At 34.2% G+C, this 14759-nt stretch overlaps 1 protein-coding gene across 2 annotated transcripts in view; it reads left to right on the top strand.

Moving 5' to 3' along the window:
• Window positions 1-14759, top strand: part of LOC143211678 (putative cytochrome P450 6a14) — a 78405-nt gene that overhangs the window by 55197 nt on the left and 8449 nt on the right. For both annotated transcript variants that reach the window (XM_076429543.1, XM_076429544.1), the window contains 2 exons: window positions 1283-1808; window positions 10035-10256. In XM_076429543.1, the coding sequence (XP_076285658.1) occupies window positions 1283-1808; window positions 10035-10256 (748 nt within the window). The remainder of the gene's footprint in view (window positions 1-1282; window positions 1809-10034; window positions 10257-14759) is intronic.

Genomic DNA, 14759 nt, shown 5'->3' with positions numbered 1-14759 from the left:
ATTTCCCTGTACACCCTCCTTATGAGCATTCATTGACTGGACTGCACGAGATTGGTCGGGGTTAGCGTCCCGTGTCGGCATTGTTTATAAATATTTTGTTTTCACTTTCTTTTTTTATTTTTCTACGCACTACAGATTATTTTTAATATAATAAATGACAAGTAATCTAGTTTTACGATGTACAGATATATGTTTGATAAAAATCTAACATATTCATTGTGGTAAGTATTATAACGAAAATTGTTCTTGCTGTGTATTTCTTCACGCAGTACGAAAGAGAGCTCTGTAATGCTTTTAACTATAAAACGAGATATACATTCGCGGGTCTACCGCCAACGATTGTCTTAACGATGCCCCTTTATTATGTTAAACTATACGTGTTTAAACACACAATTTGAAAAGTTCGAAGTACACCCCTAAACGGAGGGCTTCGGTACAAGTATCAGTTCCATGGCATTTTTAGCTAGGAGCGCTACTGTCTGTTTCTGATCATTCAAAACAGTGACTGAATCATCGGAAACAGACATTAGCGCTCCTAGCGAAAAATGCCGGAACTATAGTTCTACCCAACCCTCCGTCTAGGGGTGTACTTCGGCTTATATTGTTAATATATTTAATTTGTTGCTTATTTCTTGTAAAATTGTTGTACATTATCGCAAAAACTTCGAAAAAGAAACAAAAAAATGACCCCGCACGGTGCGCGAACCTGGGATATCCGAGTGGTGCGAATTTTTTCCAATTTCAAAATCGATTTTCTAGAAACCGTGGTCGCGTTGGCAGCCGCCAAAACCAATTGGATAGTTCATGAGGGTGCGTAAGTTATGTCCACACAAAAACTCGTTGCGATCCGGCGTCTCGATACGCGAGATCTCCTTGTTAGTTTTATTATTAATAGACAGCGGATTTTATGCATTTATGACAAAAATGAACAGGTGTAATTTAAGACAGTAAAAGTCTTAGAATACTATTTTCGACTTATTAAACATATTTTTAGTTTGCATACAGATCCGCTGTCTAATTAATTTGGCAAGAATGAAAGTATTTTAAGGTGAAATAAAATCAAATTTCCTTATTCGAACAATGAACCATAATCAATAAAATATTTTCTCAATTTTTAATTTTATTTAAACTTTTCCCTCAATTTTTAATTGTATTTAAAATTTTCCCTGAATTTCTAATTTTATTTAAAATTTTCCCTCAATTTTAAATTTTATTTAAAATTTTCCCTCAATTTTTAATTTTATATAATTTTGTAAGATAAAATGTGTTATCATGTATACAGGCGGAGCCAATATCAGCGCATCTATTCGCTCTAGAAGCAAGAAGATGGCGGCCGCTGAGGAGTCGATTTTCTCCGGTGTTTACGTCGGGTAAATTGAAAGGAACCTTCTCGCTGATTCTTGCGTGCGCCGAACAGTTGGGGGCGTATCTACAAAAGCTAGTTGACAGGGATGAGCCTATCGACTGCCGAGATTTGGCAGGCAAATTTACGACTGACGTCATTGGTAGCTGCGCATTTGGACTCGAAATGAACTCTCTGACAGATAAGGAAACCGAGTTTCGCCAAATGGGCAAGGAAATTTTTGCTACGCATTTGAAGGGAATAATAAGATTTAGAATGAAGGAGTGTGTCCCCCAACTATACGACCTATTGAGTTACTTAATGCCGTACGACAAACTTACAGAATTTTTCACAAAAATTACGATCGAAACAATCGACTACAGGATAAAGAACAATATTTCCAGACCTGACTTCTTGAACATTCTTCTCGAACTCAAAAAGAATCCGGAGAAAATCCCCGACATCGGTATGTGTGCTCATAAAATTTTGCGACTATTTTCAATAAGTTGCAAATTAAGACTTCACAGATTATCAATACCATGTACAGTACATCTTTGATCTAATCTAAGTGCCTACCAGCGCACAGTGGTTCAGAATTGCCAAAATATGGCTAAAAATCGGAGACATACTCCAATTTTGTTGAAAATCGGTATTCCGTGGGTTTTCGGGTCGCTGACATTATTAGACTGCGGATTTTATGCATTTATGACAGAAATGGCCCCGTACGATTTAATGCAATAGACATGTTAAAAGTATTTAAGGACATCGATGTATTAGTTTCAGCTTTGTTTGGCTTCGACCGACGCACTGTGGGGTATTTGGTCAATCTAGCTGGCCAAAATTATGTTTTTTGCTTAACGCGTTTAAAATGTATCTACTAATTTATATATAGTATTTTATCTTAAAAAAATAATGATAAACAAATAAAAATTACCAATTTTTATTGGAAGTATTATTTTCGACTAATGCGCGAATTACTATAACATAAACAATATAATATAAATTTCCTATTTCACCATATAATATAACATAAATAATATAATATAATAGAATATAATATAACATATATGATACTTCCATATTAATATAATTTCGATAATATACAGGGTGACAAGAAATAATTTGACTTATAATTTGACTTAATAATTTGACTTAACTGAATTTTGAAAAACCAAATAATAACAACCATAACATGGACCTTTAGTACTCATATATTTAAGAAGTTTCGAAATGGCCACCCCTTGCGCCGATGCAGAGGCTCAAACGTATCTTGAAATTTTCGGCAATGGGCCGCAGCTCTTCTGGCGTCAATCGGTCCCACTCCTGGTACAGAGATTTTTTCAATAACTCCAAATTTTTACGGGCCGAGCACAGGCCCTGGCCTCCAAAATCCACCACACGCTGTAGTCCATCGGGTTGAGATTCAGTGAGTACGGCGGCCATTCCACAGATGTGGTGAAACCTGGAAAATGGGCTTTGCACCACGCCTGAGTCGTTTTCGCCCTGTGGGACGGCGCGGAATCCTGCTGTAACGTCCATTCCGGATCGCCGAGGTGCTGTTGGGTCCACAGAAGTACGACGGCTTCGAGAATGTCCCGTCGATACACTTTTTGGTTGATTTTGACCCCTTGATCCACGAAAACCGTAGCAAATCCCATTTTCCAGGTTTCATCACATCTGCGGAATGGCCGCCGTACTCACCGGATCTCAACTCTATGAACTTCAGCGTTTAGTCGATTTTGGAGGCCAGGGCCTGTACTCAGCCCCATAAAAGTTTCGAATCGCTGAAAAAATCTCTGCACTGGGTGTGGGACCGAATGACGCCAGAAGAGCTGCGGCCCATAGCCGAAAATTTCAAAACACGTTTGAGCCTCTGAATCGGCTCAAAGGGTGGCCACTTCGAAACTTCTTAAATATATGAATACTAAAGGTCTATTTTAGGGTTGTTATCATTTGGTTTTTCAAAATTCGTCGATTTGACAGAATTATAATGAGAAATGTTTAACTCCGTTATTTCTTGTCACCCTGTAATATTTATAATACATAATATAATATATATGTATAATATTATATATAATATAATAACTAATAATAATATAACTAATAATAATATAATACGACTTAAATTATTCAATTTTTGCTCGCTGTAGTACGTTATAGCAAGGAAAATACTTCTTGTTCGTTTTTCTAATACTATCGTATTGCTGTCAGGATAAATCTGCTTCGACAAACATACTTAATTTGCGACCTTTTTGACCATTATTTGCGAATGCTCTTTTATATTTAATTGCTCGCTTCGGAGAACGAGTCACTTCTCTCAATATGGTGGAAGCATCTGGCATCCCTTCAGCCCGCAATTTAATTTTTGTGGCAAAAATTAGACGTTCTGTGCCTTCTTTACTTCGTAAATTTTCAGTCTTTCTTTATTTGCTTCTTTCGCTCAATTGATCTAACGACTGCTTCGATGGCCGGCCCGGTCTCCCTACAACGCGTGGCAGTTCAAAAGTTTTGTCAAGCCAACTGCGATTTTTTTTAAAAAAACCTCTTCTTTCCGAGATGCTGCCGTCCATCTATGCTTTACTTCCGACTTCATATGGCAAAATTTTCTTCGAATTTCTTCTTTTTCTTCATCGGATTACTCCTCTTGACCACACAAGTAGTTCTCGGCATACGTCAACTTTGCAATTACATTGGCATTTTGCAGTTGCTGCATAATGCACCATATTTACCTTCGTGTAAATATTTTAACATTAGATAGCCCTAAAATAATAATAAATGCTTTTAAATCGGGTAAAACATCACTTTAAAAAATATCATTCACGTCTACAAAATCATATTTTAACGATAACTTGTGAATCCGCACATTTCCGCAATTGGTTTTTACATGAAAATAAAGCTGAAAAAAACATTACCCGGACGGACCCGAAAGTACAACTAATTCCTTCCGATCCGGTAATTTGAGATTAAACCTGCCTTCAAATTGACTATTTTCACTTGCTGTTAATTTATTTAAATGAACACATATCTGATTAAAATTAAGTGAAATGCATACACTTACTGCTACAACACAATAACTTTCGTAATTAAAAATATTTCTCTTCAAACGTTGCTAATGCCGACGACACACAGTGGGCCAGAATGGCTTGGTAGCTGTTCACGCCTATTTCACAATTATTTCAAAACTTAAAGACCACATTAAATGTATCGTTGGATTAGTCTTGGCGTCAGCTATAATCTTATTAAATAAAAAATATATAGTTATAAATAAATATTGAAGGTGACCACAATTTTTTATTTAAAAAAAGAAATTATTCAAATTTTTTGTACTGAGATTTCTAAAAGAGTGAGTACTGATTCCTTTTTGTACGAAACATTTTTTTGTCACACCACCGGAAATGTCTGAAAAATCGTGTGAATAATTATTAATAATTGAAAACTGGCTATTCAGGCATTTAAACAAGAGTAATCCATAATTTTTTAATGAACGAAGTTTATTATATTTAATGAAATAACAAAAATGTGTTATTACTGTCCTATTTAAAGAATTACAAAAATTCAATCAAGATTAAGTATTATATTTTACAAAGTTACTGACTACATTCAATTGATCATACGGATTTTCTGCTCATAACTCTATTTATCTATGAATAAACAAAACTCTATACTATAATTCCTCTTGACAAAGGAAAAATACAGGTCTTCAATATGGAAAAACTGCTGTGATGCTATACTACGATGCTGCTACTATAGTCTCTCAAATACAAATGATTCAACTAAGCTAGCAAGAAGTTCGAATGTTTATCAATGGCCGTATAATCAAAGAAATTCATAAGATAGGTCTGGGTTAGGTCTTTAGACTCCTAAGAGCCGCTGAGTGGTCGTTAATGCGTCTCGTGCAACGCGACTCGCCGCGGAATTACGTGTCACGTAACGCTTTAAACCATCATAATCTCCAAACCGGAACGAAGTGGGACGAGATCTTTACAGGATCTTTTAGAGGAGACTTTACTGAAAATGTTCCACTTTGTTAGAGCCTCTGCCCCCCTCTCTCTCTCTCTCTCCCTGCATTTTAACTTATTCTTTGTCAAAGGTGAAAAACTTTGACGATTTTCCTTAGTTGACTAAGCATTTTTTTAAATAATAAATTATGAACATTAACGTTTGGTTCCTGGGGCGTTCTCAATATAGATATACATTGTTCATAAAAAAAAATTAAAAAAAAGAAACGGAATTTTTTCGGTGATAAATCGTATCTGAGAAAGTTTGATCTTTGAACGCTTATTGTAACAAGAGTTTTTAATAACTTTAATTAATATTATCGTTTCCGAATGTAATGGACATTTAAGAATCACTGTGCATTGGTTAAAAATCGATATGAGGACTTTCATTGTTCAGCTCATGAACAGCTAGCGCGTCGATCTGGCCCACTGTACGACACGGCGAAAGGCACAAGCACTGTACTGAATGACTAAACTTCAACTGATCATACCTCCGTACGGAAATGCCAAATCGGGAAAAACCGACGATTTGTTGACCCCCCAAAGTTCAACTTTTCCAGGTAACAACTCATTTTTGCATGGGATAAGTTTGACGAAATTGACTTTTGGCCAGCTAGATCGGCCAAATACCCCATACTGCGACGGTCGGAAATGCCTGAGTGCCGGGATCGCGCAGATTTGGACGCACAAGGAAGGTTAAGTTCACGGAACGGAGAGAAAATGAAACTCCCGGAGAAACTGCGTGATTTCGCTTAAATTCGCAGGTCACTTTATTAATGTTGGATGTGATAATCTGAAGTCGCAATGTACTGAACTGAGCTCGTACCCGAAAGAGCGAATGAGAACAGTTTAGAAGACACAATGGTAATTGTACAGCGATGAACGCGAGAGTGTGAAGAAGGGTTCGCTTCGCCGAGGGGGTCACTAAATAGACGCCGCACAGTGGACTGTATGCTCGATTTCAGCGGTCAAAATTCAATTTTTAAAACTTTACATAAATTGTAAAATTTTTGTGGCTTGAGTTAGTTGAATATCTGAGGAACAATCTCCCATCATTCGTTTTCCCATTCATGTATCCATAAAGCAATAGTTGGAAGTTTGAAATTCTGTTAACACACTTTCATTTTTCAACGCATTCACCTATCCGTAATTGTTACTAACAGATTGTTGTTTTATAGAAGTTTTTTTAGCTAAGTATAAGGTATACTTTTAAGAGAAATTCACTTTTGTACTATATATACTTTTTTAGTTATTAATATTTAAAGGTAACCAACGATTCAGTCACTTTCTTTATGATTCTAAGACTTTGGTAATGACTTCGTTATACCTCCGGGTGCGATCGGGTGTTCATTTCTATGCCATTGTATTCTTTGAAGTTTTCTGATTAACATGAAAGAAAAAAAGGCTGCTATTACGCGCTACTCCGTGTTTTATAGTCGATCTACGAAAAAATGGCAATCGCGCGCGCGCGAAAATCGTAGCGTTTCTCACATCCTGCATGTTCGCATTCGCTATATCTTCGTAAAACTTAAATAACTACTAAATAATAATAATAAACACACAATGTACACTAAAATAAGGAAACAGTATACACATGAAATCTAAATAATATACAGGGTGGGGCAATAACTATGGCCACTTTGAATATTGTCTTTATTTGTAATAATATAAAAAAATGTTGTCGACGAAATTTACACGGTATAGAAGGGGACATGTTGTGGCATAAACATTTTCTGCGTGGGTGGAGGCATAGAGGAGATTTCAAGGTCACCTTGATTTTTTTTTAAACAGAATGTCCTTTCTTTATACCATAGATCGATAGAGTATCAAATTCTAAGTATAAAAGTGTTGACCTTCCTATGTCCTAAACCTAACAGTTAACGAGATATTATCGAAACATTTTTCTTTCTTCTTTTGATAATATCTCGTTAACTATTAGGTTTAGGACATACGAAGGTCAACACTTTTATACTTAGAATTTGATATTCTATCGATCTATGGTATAAAGAAAGGACATTCTGTTTAAAAAAAATCAAGGTGACCTTGAAATCTCCTCTATGCCTCCACCCACGCAGAGAATGTTTGTGCCACAACATGTCCCCCTCTGAACCGTGCAAATTTTCTTCGTAACATTTTTCCATACTATTATAAATAACGAAGATTATTCTTTGTAATAACTATTTTAAAAAGATATTTTAATTGTAAATAATTACACTTTTCGATACTGTACATAAAATAGACGAATAACGTTAAAATATTGATTACAATCCGCAGTACTTGATTGAAAAATAACTACAAACTTTACAATCTAATACGCTCCTCTTTATGGACAAATTTTGCACTCAAAACATCCGTTTCAGCAAAAACGGTATATAGTACAAAAAGTAGAAATCTCAAGCTTTAAAATGGTTGTTTTTTCATCAAATTTGGATAAATTTTAGCAAAGTTACAACAGTTTCAATATTGAGCGAATTTTGAACTAGCTGTGGCCGCTGAAGTCGGGCATAGAGCCCACAGTGCGCCGACGCACAGTGCGGACAAATGGCCTAATATTCGGCACTTTTCTCCAAATTTGGTTATTAATGTATATATAGGTAATCTTTTTACAGAAAATGATATTTACCAATATAATTAATAAATTTATTAAGAAATTAACAATTTTTATTTAAACAAAAATATATTTTTAAAAACTAACACATTTAAAACGAAATTAATAATAAAAGTACCATATTTAATATTAATAATAATAAACTTAGACAAATTATAATAGTATCAACAAAATTAACAAACTTAACAAAACGCTATTCGCTATCCGAGTCATCCTCGGTACTTTGAATGTGATCCAAAACGAATCATTCAATCCCGTGATCTTGCACATTTCTGATTAAATTTTGATCAATTTCAATAAAGTCGCAAGATTTGCTTTTTGTTGTCGTTTCTCGAGATATTTCAATCTCTTCAGATAAATCGTCCACCCTGTATAATTATTGCAAAATTGTATTATGCATAAAAATGATTATTATATGATTATTAATAACAATTTCCATCCTAATACGCATTTTTTGCAAAAGAAATGTATTTCATATCGTGATATACACGAATATTGAATTTTTCTGTGGCGGACAAATGGCAAAATTTTGTACAAAAATCCAAATTTGTTATGAATGTATATGTATTGGTAATTATTCGCAGAAAATGAAATTTAACGACATAACTAATAAATTTAAAAAGAAATTAACGAATTTTCCACAATACAACATAAAGGCAAGGTACGGGCACTTATTAAAAAGTTTATAAAATTAAGAATAACAGTTAGTTGCAGGCTAAACTACGAAATTCTTAAACTACAACAAGTAATATATCCGAATATGTCAAAATCTCAGGATATTTTTTGCCTTTCTCGAGATATGTTAATTTGAAGTTTTATATGCAAGTAATAAATAAAACCACCGTTGAAAATTTATACAAAAAATAAATCTACTTTATGAAATGTAAAAAGAATGCATATACCTTCGTGAGCATTTTCCATTATACAGAATTATTATTGCAACACTGATTTACAATTAATGTAATATTATTTGATTTTTGGGACTCTAGAGAGTGCGACACATGGTAAAATTTTTTATAAAAATCTAAATTTGGTTACTAATGTAAATGCAATAGTAATTATTCATTAAAAAAAATGTAACAATAAAATTAATAAATTTAAAAAAAAATTAACAATATTTATGCATAAAAATTATTGTTATATGATTAATAATATCAATTACCACCTAATAAAACGTTTTGCCAAAGGAATTTATCGTACATCGTGATATACACGTGTAGTGAGATATGCCACGTTTGTTCGCACTGTGCGGCGCGGCGCGGCAGGAAAAACCCAGAAGAAGCGACGTTTGTTAGTGGATCTCATCGACCGGTAAACTTGTCGATTTGAATCCCGAACAAGCTTAATAGAATAATTAAAAGAAGAATACAATTTTTATTCGGCTCCTGTGTCCTGCAATCAATGCGAACACTTTTTATTTTGCATAAAGATCCGCAGTCTACTGATTATGAATCTGATGTCAAAATGTCAAAAACAAAATGGCGGATTCAATATGGCGGATATGTAACTCAAACAATTGTTGGATTTCCTTGAACTTATGAACAATATGAATCTGATGTCTCACAATTATAATTAAAATAAAATTATAATAAAAGTTAGAATATAAAGTCAAGCTAGGAGTGGTGCTAAAGAGTGGGAAACCAGAAAATTAATGGTGAGGGTCGCGCAGTGACGCGACGACGCGGCGGGGAAGATGTTTCCCGACTCTATCTTACAATTAGATCAAGGATTTAATGTACCTAATTATCGTTAATAGAGACTGCGTGTCCTTATGCATTTATGGGGGTTTATGAACATTTTCAAAAAAGGCTCGAACATAAAATTCGATGGAATTTTGTAGAATTTTTATTTTTAGATCAACAATGGCTGTTTCCATTAAAAATACGATTTTATTTCATTCCACTCTCTTACAATTTATCTACAAAAATTGGAAAAGGCATAAACATTCGCAGTCTAATCATTAGTTTCATTTATCCTTTCCCAAGAAGATACCGATAGTTCCTTTCAGACTTTCAGAGGACAAAACTAGTATTTCTTATTAATTCATAGATCGATGAAATGATATATGCAAATACGATTTTTTCAGATTTGACAGACACCCTCATATCTGCGCAAGCGTTCGTCTTCTTTGCAGCTGGTTTTGAAACTTCATCAACAACCATTAGCAACGCTCTCTATGAATTAGCTTTGAACCAGGATATACAGGACCAGTTACGGCAAGAAATTTTCAAGTATGACTTGGAAAACAACGGTGATTGGAAATATGAAGTTATAAAGGAAATGAAATATTTAAACAAGGTGTTCCAAGGTAGGTGTTAAGGACCGACAAATACCGCTACCGCGGAGGGAGTGATTCTACATGAGAAAATATAATAAGTCAAAAATATGGAATGAATCTTTTTCATTCAAAGCTTGGTTTTCGATGTATCCAACAAAAGTGTGTAGATTATTTAACACTACACCTACCACTGCCGGTCATTTGACCGGTTTTATATTTTTCATCTTACAATTATTGAAATTATGAAGTTGCTTACATGGGAATTTACTCGATTTTCTTTATCCAAGCACATATTGTGATAAAAATTGCACGGAATCTAAATAAACGGAGCCTTATCATTTTTATGAGCTAAAACATTAATCGCTTTTAGTGCTTGGTAGTTTTAGTGTTAAAAAGCACAAATTCTCATTTTCTTTCTATTATATAAAATACACTCCCCAAAAGAATTAAGGGATCACTTCTGCGAACCCGAAAAATTGCTCCCACATTACGTGATCATTAACTCCGTCAAAAATTGCCGTATCGATATTGCTAAACAATGGTTTGAAAGCCTGAAACCCCTAGTTTCAGATGCTCTGTTTCAAATTGTTGCTATGTTGGTTTTTTACAAAGTTATAGCGAGATGAAGACAACATTGACGGTTAACAAAAATTTTGTGCAACTTTGGAACATCACACGAGGAGCAACAAATTTTGTTGATAAATCACGTTAATAGCATTTGGAAGGGCTATCTTTCCAGTGTAAATTGCGTGGTTGTTGAATATTATGCGATTTTTTTTTATTCGAGTTATTCAACATTGAAGTAAATATGGGCTTTTTAATTTTAAATGGCTCCAGAAAGCGAAAAATTATCATAGAATCTTGTGCAAAAAAGCAATAGAAAGAGCGTTTCTTTCTGTTCAAGACACTCCTTTTGTTTTTTCAATTTCATTAACATTTCGCTATACCAGGTGTTTCTGAAAATGTCCTTACAAAATGCACAATTTCCATGTTTCCTTTAACTCGCTGTATCTCGGCGAGAAATGATCGTGATACCATGATCCGAACGTCAGATTGAAGCAGAGATTCTGCCGATTCGATTGAGTACCCCATGAACTCGCTGCGATAATTTGTTACCTCTAGCAGCTGTGTTTGAAGTTAGTGCTTCGCAGAAATTAGCGCGCCACGTACAGACACGTACAAAACACGATTCAAAACCAAAGAACTTTCGATAGAAATGAGGTGGAGCGATGAAATTGTTTTAAAAGTAAAGCTGAAACTTTGCAGAATACGGGAAAAATAGGGAGATAGTGGTACGAACGTTTTTTAACATTGAGAAAATTCCTTAAACATGTAGAATTTCAAGAAAATGTGGTTTCGCCAGTACCACGCGAGGAAAAAATTTTTTTTAACATGCTATATATCATTTCCCGTAGATTTTTTCATGCTGATTTCAAATCTGGTCTCAAAATTTGAAATCAACAGAGTGAAAAAATCTACGGTAAATGATATATAGCATGTTAAAAAAAATTTTTTTCCTCGCTTGGTACTGGAGAAACCACATTTTCTTGAAATTCTACATGTTTAAGGAATTTTCTCAACGTCAAAAAACGTTCGTACCATTATCTCCCTATCTTTTCCATATTCTGCAAAGTTTCAGCTTTAATTTTAAAAAAATTTCATCGCTCTACCTCATTTCTATCGAAAGTTTTTTGATTTTGAATCAAGTTTGGTCCCCACTGTGGGCCGGCGCGGCGGCGCACAGTGGTCTGAGAGCGGCAGAAAACGGCAAAAACACTAGGAAAGCTTTATTTCCGGGAAAATCTTGACAAAAAATGTTTGTAACCGTTCTTGATCACGAAAAATAATAAATACATTAAAAAATAAGTAATAAATTAATAATAAATAATAAATTTTACGCTTAAATTGTGAATATAAAATAAATTTAAAATGGAATATAATTCAATTTAAATTAAAGATAATAAAAAATGATTCCTCTCCATATATAATAACTACCTAATTTAAAAAACAATAATTTTATGCCAATTAAAATAAAATGAAATAATTTCATGGAAATTTATTATGTACAGTATACAGGTAAGGTTTATTTACATTTTGGTCACGAAAAATAGTAAATAAATTAAAAAATAATTAATAAAATAATAATAAATAATACATTTTACACTTGTTTTTACATACAGTGAGTAACGGGTACGTACAGGTTCTTTCAATAGTATGCATTGTGAGAATTGTTAACACGATTTTTCAAATATTTCCGATGATCTGACAAAAAATTTTTCAAACGAAAGTTTATCAGTGTTCACTTTACTACAAACTTCAATACAAAAAATTAAAGAAAAATCTCTTTTTGTATAAAAAATGAAGGTCATCTCAATTTTTTAAATATTAACATATATTTTTTACTTCATAATATTTTAACTGATATCAAGACGAATCCAACGACCTATAATAATATAACATTAAACCTTGAAATAACGCTACAATAATTATGTCAATGTTCGGAACGTCAAGTGTTCCAGAAAGCGGAGCGTTCTTTGACGCGTTCTCGCCGACATTTCATGAGATAAAACCCAAAGCCGCAGGTTACCGCAGCCGAACTTTGCATTTATTGTTTACTTAGATATCTACAAACGTTATTTTGCCATTGGCACGTTGGCGCAGTTTGGCACAAGAGAGATATCGTCTTTCAAACTTCATTAACGTTGCTCTTTTCCCCGTTTAATAGCATTATCTGCAAAACTACTCGAAAAAATTAAACATAAACATTTTTCGCGATTTACTCCGGGTCTTCATCCTAGAGGATGACCAATGATGAGCAAGGAAGCCAGAAAAGGAAACATTATTTACATTACTATTTTTACAGGCGCATACGGTTGCTTCAAACATGCGCTTGAATTTATGTTGAAAACTAGGTATGCACAGGATGGCCAACTTTATGACGCTCTACAACAAAGTGAATTTGGATTTTGAACTGATTCATCCTAGAAATGTTTGAATTTACTCTCCTACTAGTCAAAAATATAAAAAATTTGGTTTTTTAAGAAACTTTAAAATATGGGGTTTTTGCCGCTTTCAGACCACTGTGCGACGCGACGTTCGGATCCATTCGGCCGATTTACCCCCCGCCTCTATAGACGATGCTCGGTGCAGTTTCTTTTGTTTACGTTAGAGCGATTGTTTTTTTCATCAGTATTTGTTGCTACTTCGAAGCCAATAAAACGTATATGCTTATGTCACATCCTGAATCCTGACTCCGAGTGCACGGCGTGTCGCCACTCTCTTCCGCAGCCACGGTGTGTCACCAGCTGAATCCTGATCCTGAGAGCATGGCGTGTCGCTACTCTCTTCCTCGGCCACGGTGTGTCACCAGCCGAATCCTGACTCCGAGAGCACGGCGCACAGTGGTCTGAAAGCGGCAAAAACCCCATATTTTAAAGTTTCATAAAAAACCAAATTTTTTATATTTTTGACTAGTAGGAGAGTAAAATCAAACATTTCTAGGATGAATCAGTTCAAAATCCAAATTCACTTTGTTGTAGAGCGTCATAAAGTTGACCATGCTGTGCATACCTAGTTTTCAACATAAATTCAAGCGCATGTTTGAAGAAACCGTATGCGCCTGTAAAAATAGTAATGTAAATAATGTTTCCTTTTCTGGCTTCCTTGCTCATCCTTGGTCATCCTCTAGGATGAAGACCCGGAGTAAATCGCGAAAAATGTTTATGTTTAATTTTTTCGAGTAGTTTTGCAGATAATGCTATTAAACGGGGAAAAGAGCAACGTTAATGAAGTTTGAAAGACGATATCTCTCTTGTGCCAAACTGCGCCAACGTGCCAATGGCAAAATAACGTTTGTAGATATCTAAGTAAACAATAAATGCAAAGTTCGGCTGCGGTAACCTGCGGCTTTGGGTTTTATCTCATGAAATGTCGGCGAGAACGCGTCAAAGAACGCTCCGCTTTCTGGAACACTTGACGTTCCGAACATTGACATAATTATTGTAGCGTTATTTCAAGGTTTAATGTTATATTATTATAGGTCGTTGGATTCGTCTTGATATCAGTTAAAATATTATGAAGTAAAAAATATATGTTAATATTTAAAAAATTGAGATGACCTTCATTTTTTATACAAAAAGAGATTTTTCTTTAATTTTTTGTATTGAAGTTTGTAGTAAAGTGAACACTGATAAACTTTCGTTTGAAAAATTTTTTGTCAGATCATCGGAAATATTTGAAAAATCGTGTTAACAATTCTCACAATGCATACTATTGAAAGAACCTGTACGAACCCGTTACTCACTGTATGTAAAAACAAGTGTAAAATGTATTATTTATTATTATTTTATTAATTATTTTTTAATTTATTTACTATTTTTCGTGACCAAAATGTAAATAAACCTTACCTGTATACTGTACATAATAAATTTCCATGAAATTATTTCATTTTATTTTAATTGGCATAAAATTATTGTTTTCTAAATTAGGTAGTTATTATATATGGAGAGGAATCATTTTTTATTATGTTTAATT

The sequence above is a fragment of the Lasioglossum baleicum genome, chromosome 8 (genome assembly GCF_051020765.1).
Source record: "Lasioglossum baleicum chromosome 8, iyLasBale1, whole genome shotgun sequence".
NCBI lineage: Eukaryota > Metazoa > Arthropoda > Insecta > Hymenoptera > Halictidae > Lasioglossum > Lasioglossum baleicum.
This window is presented reverse-complemented; position numbering and strand designations above follow the sequence as displayed.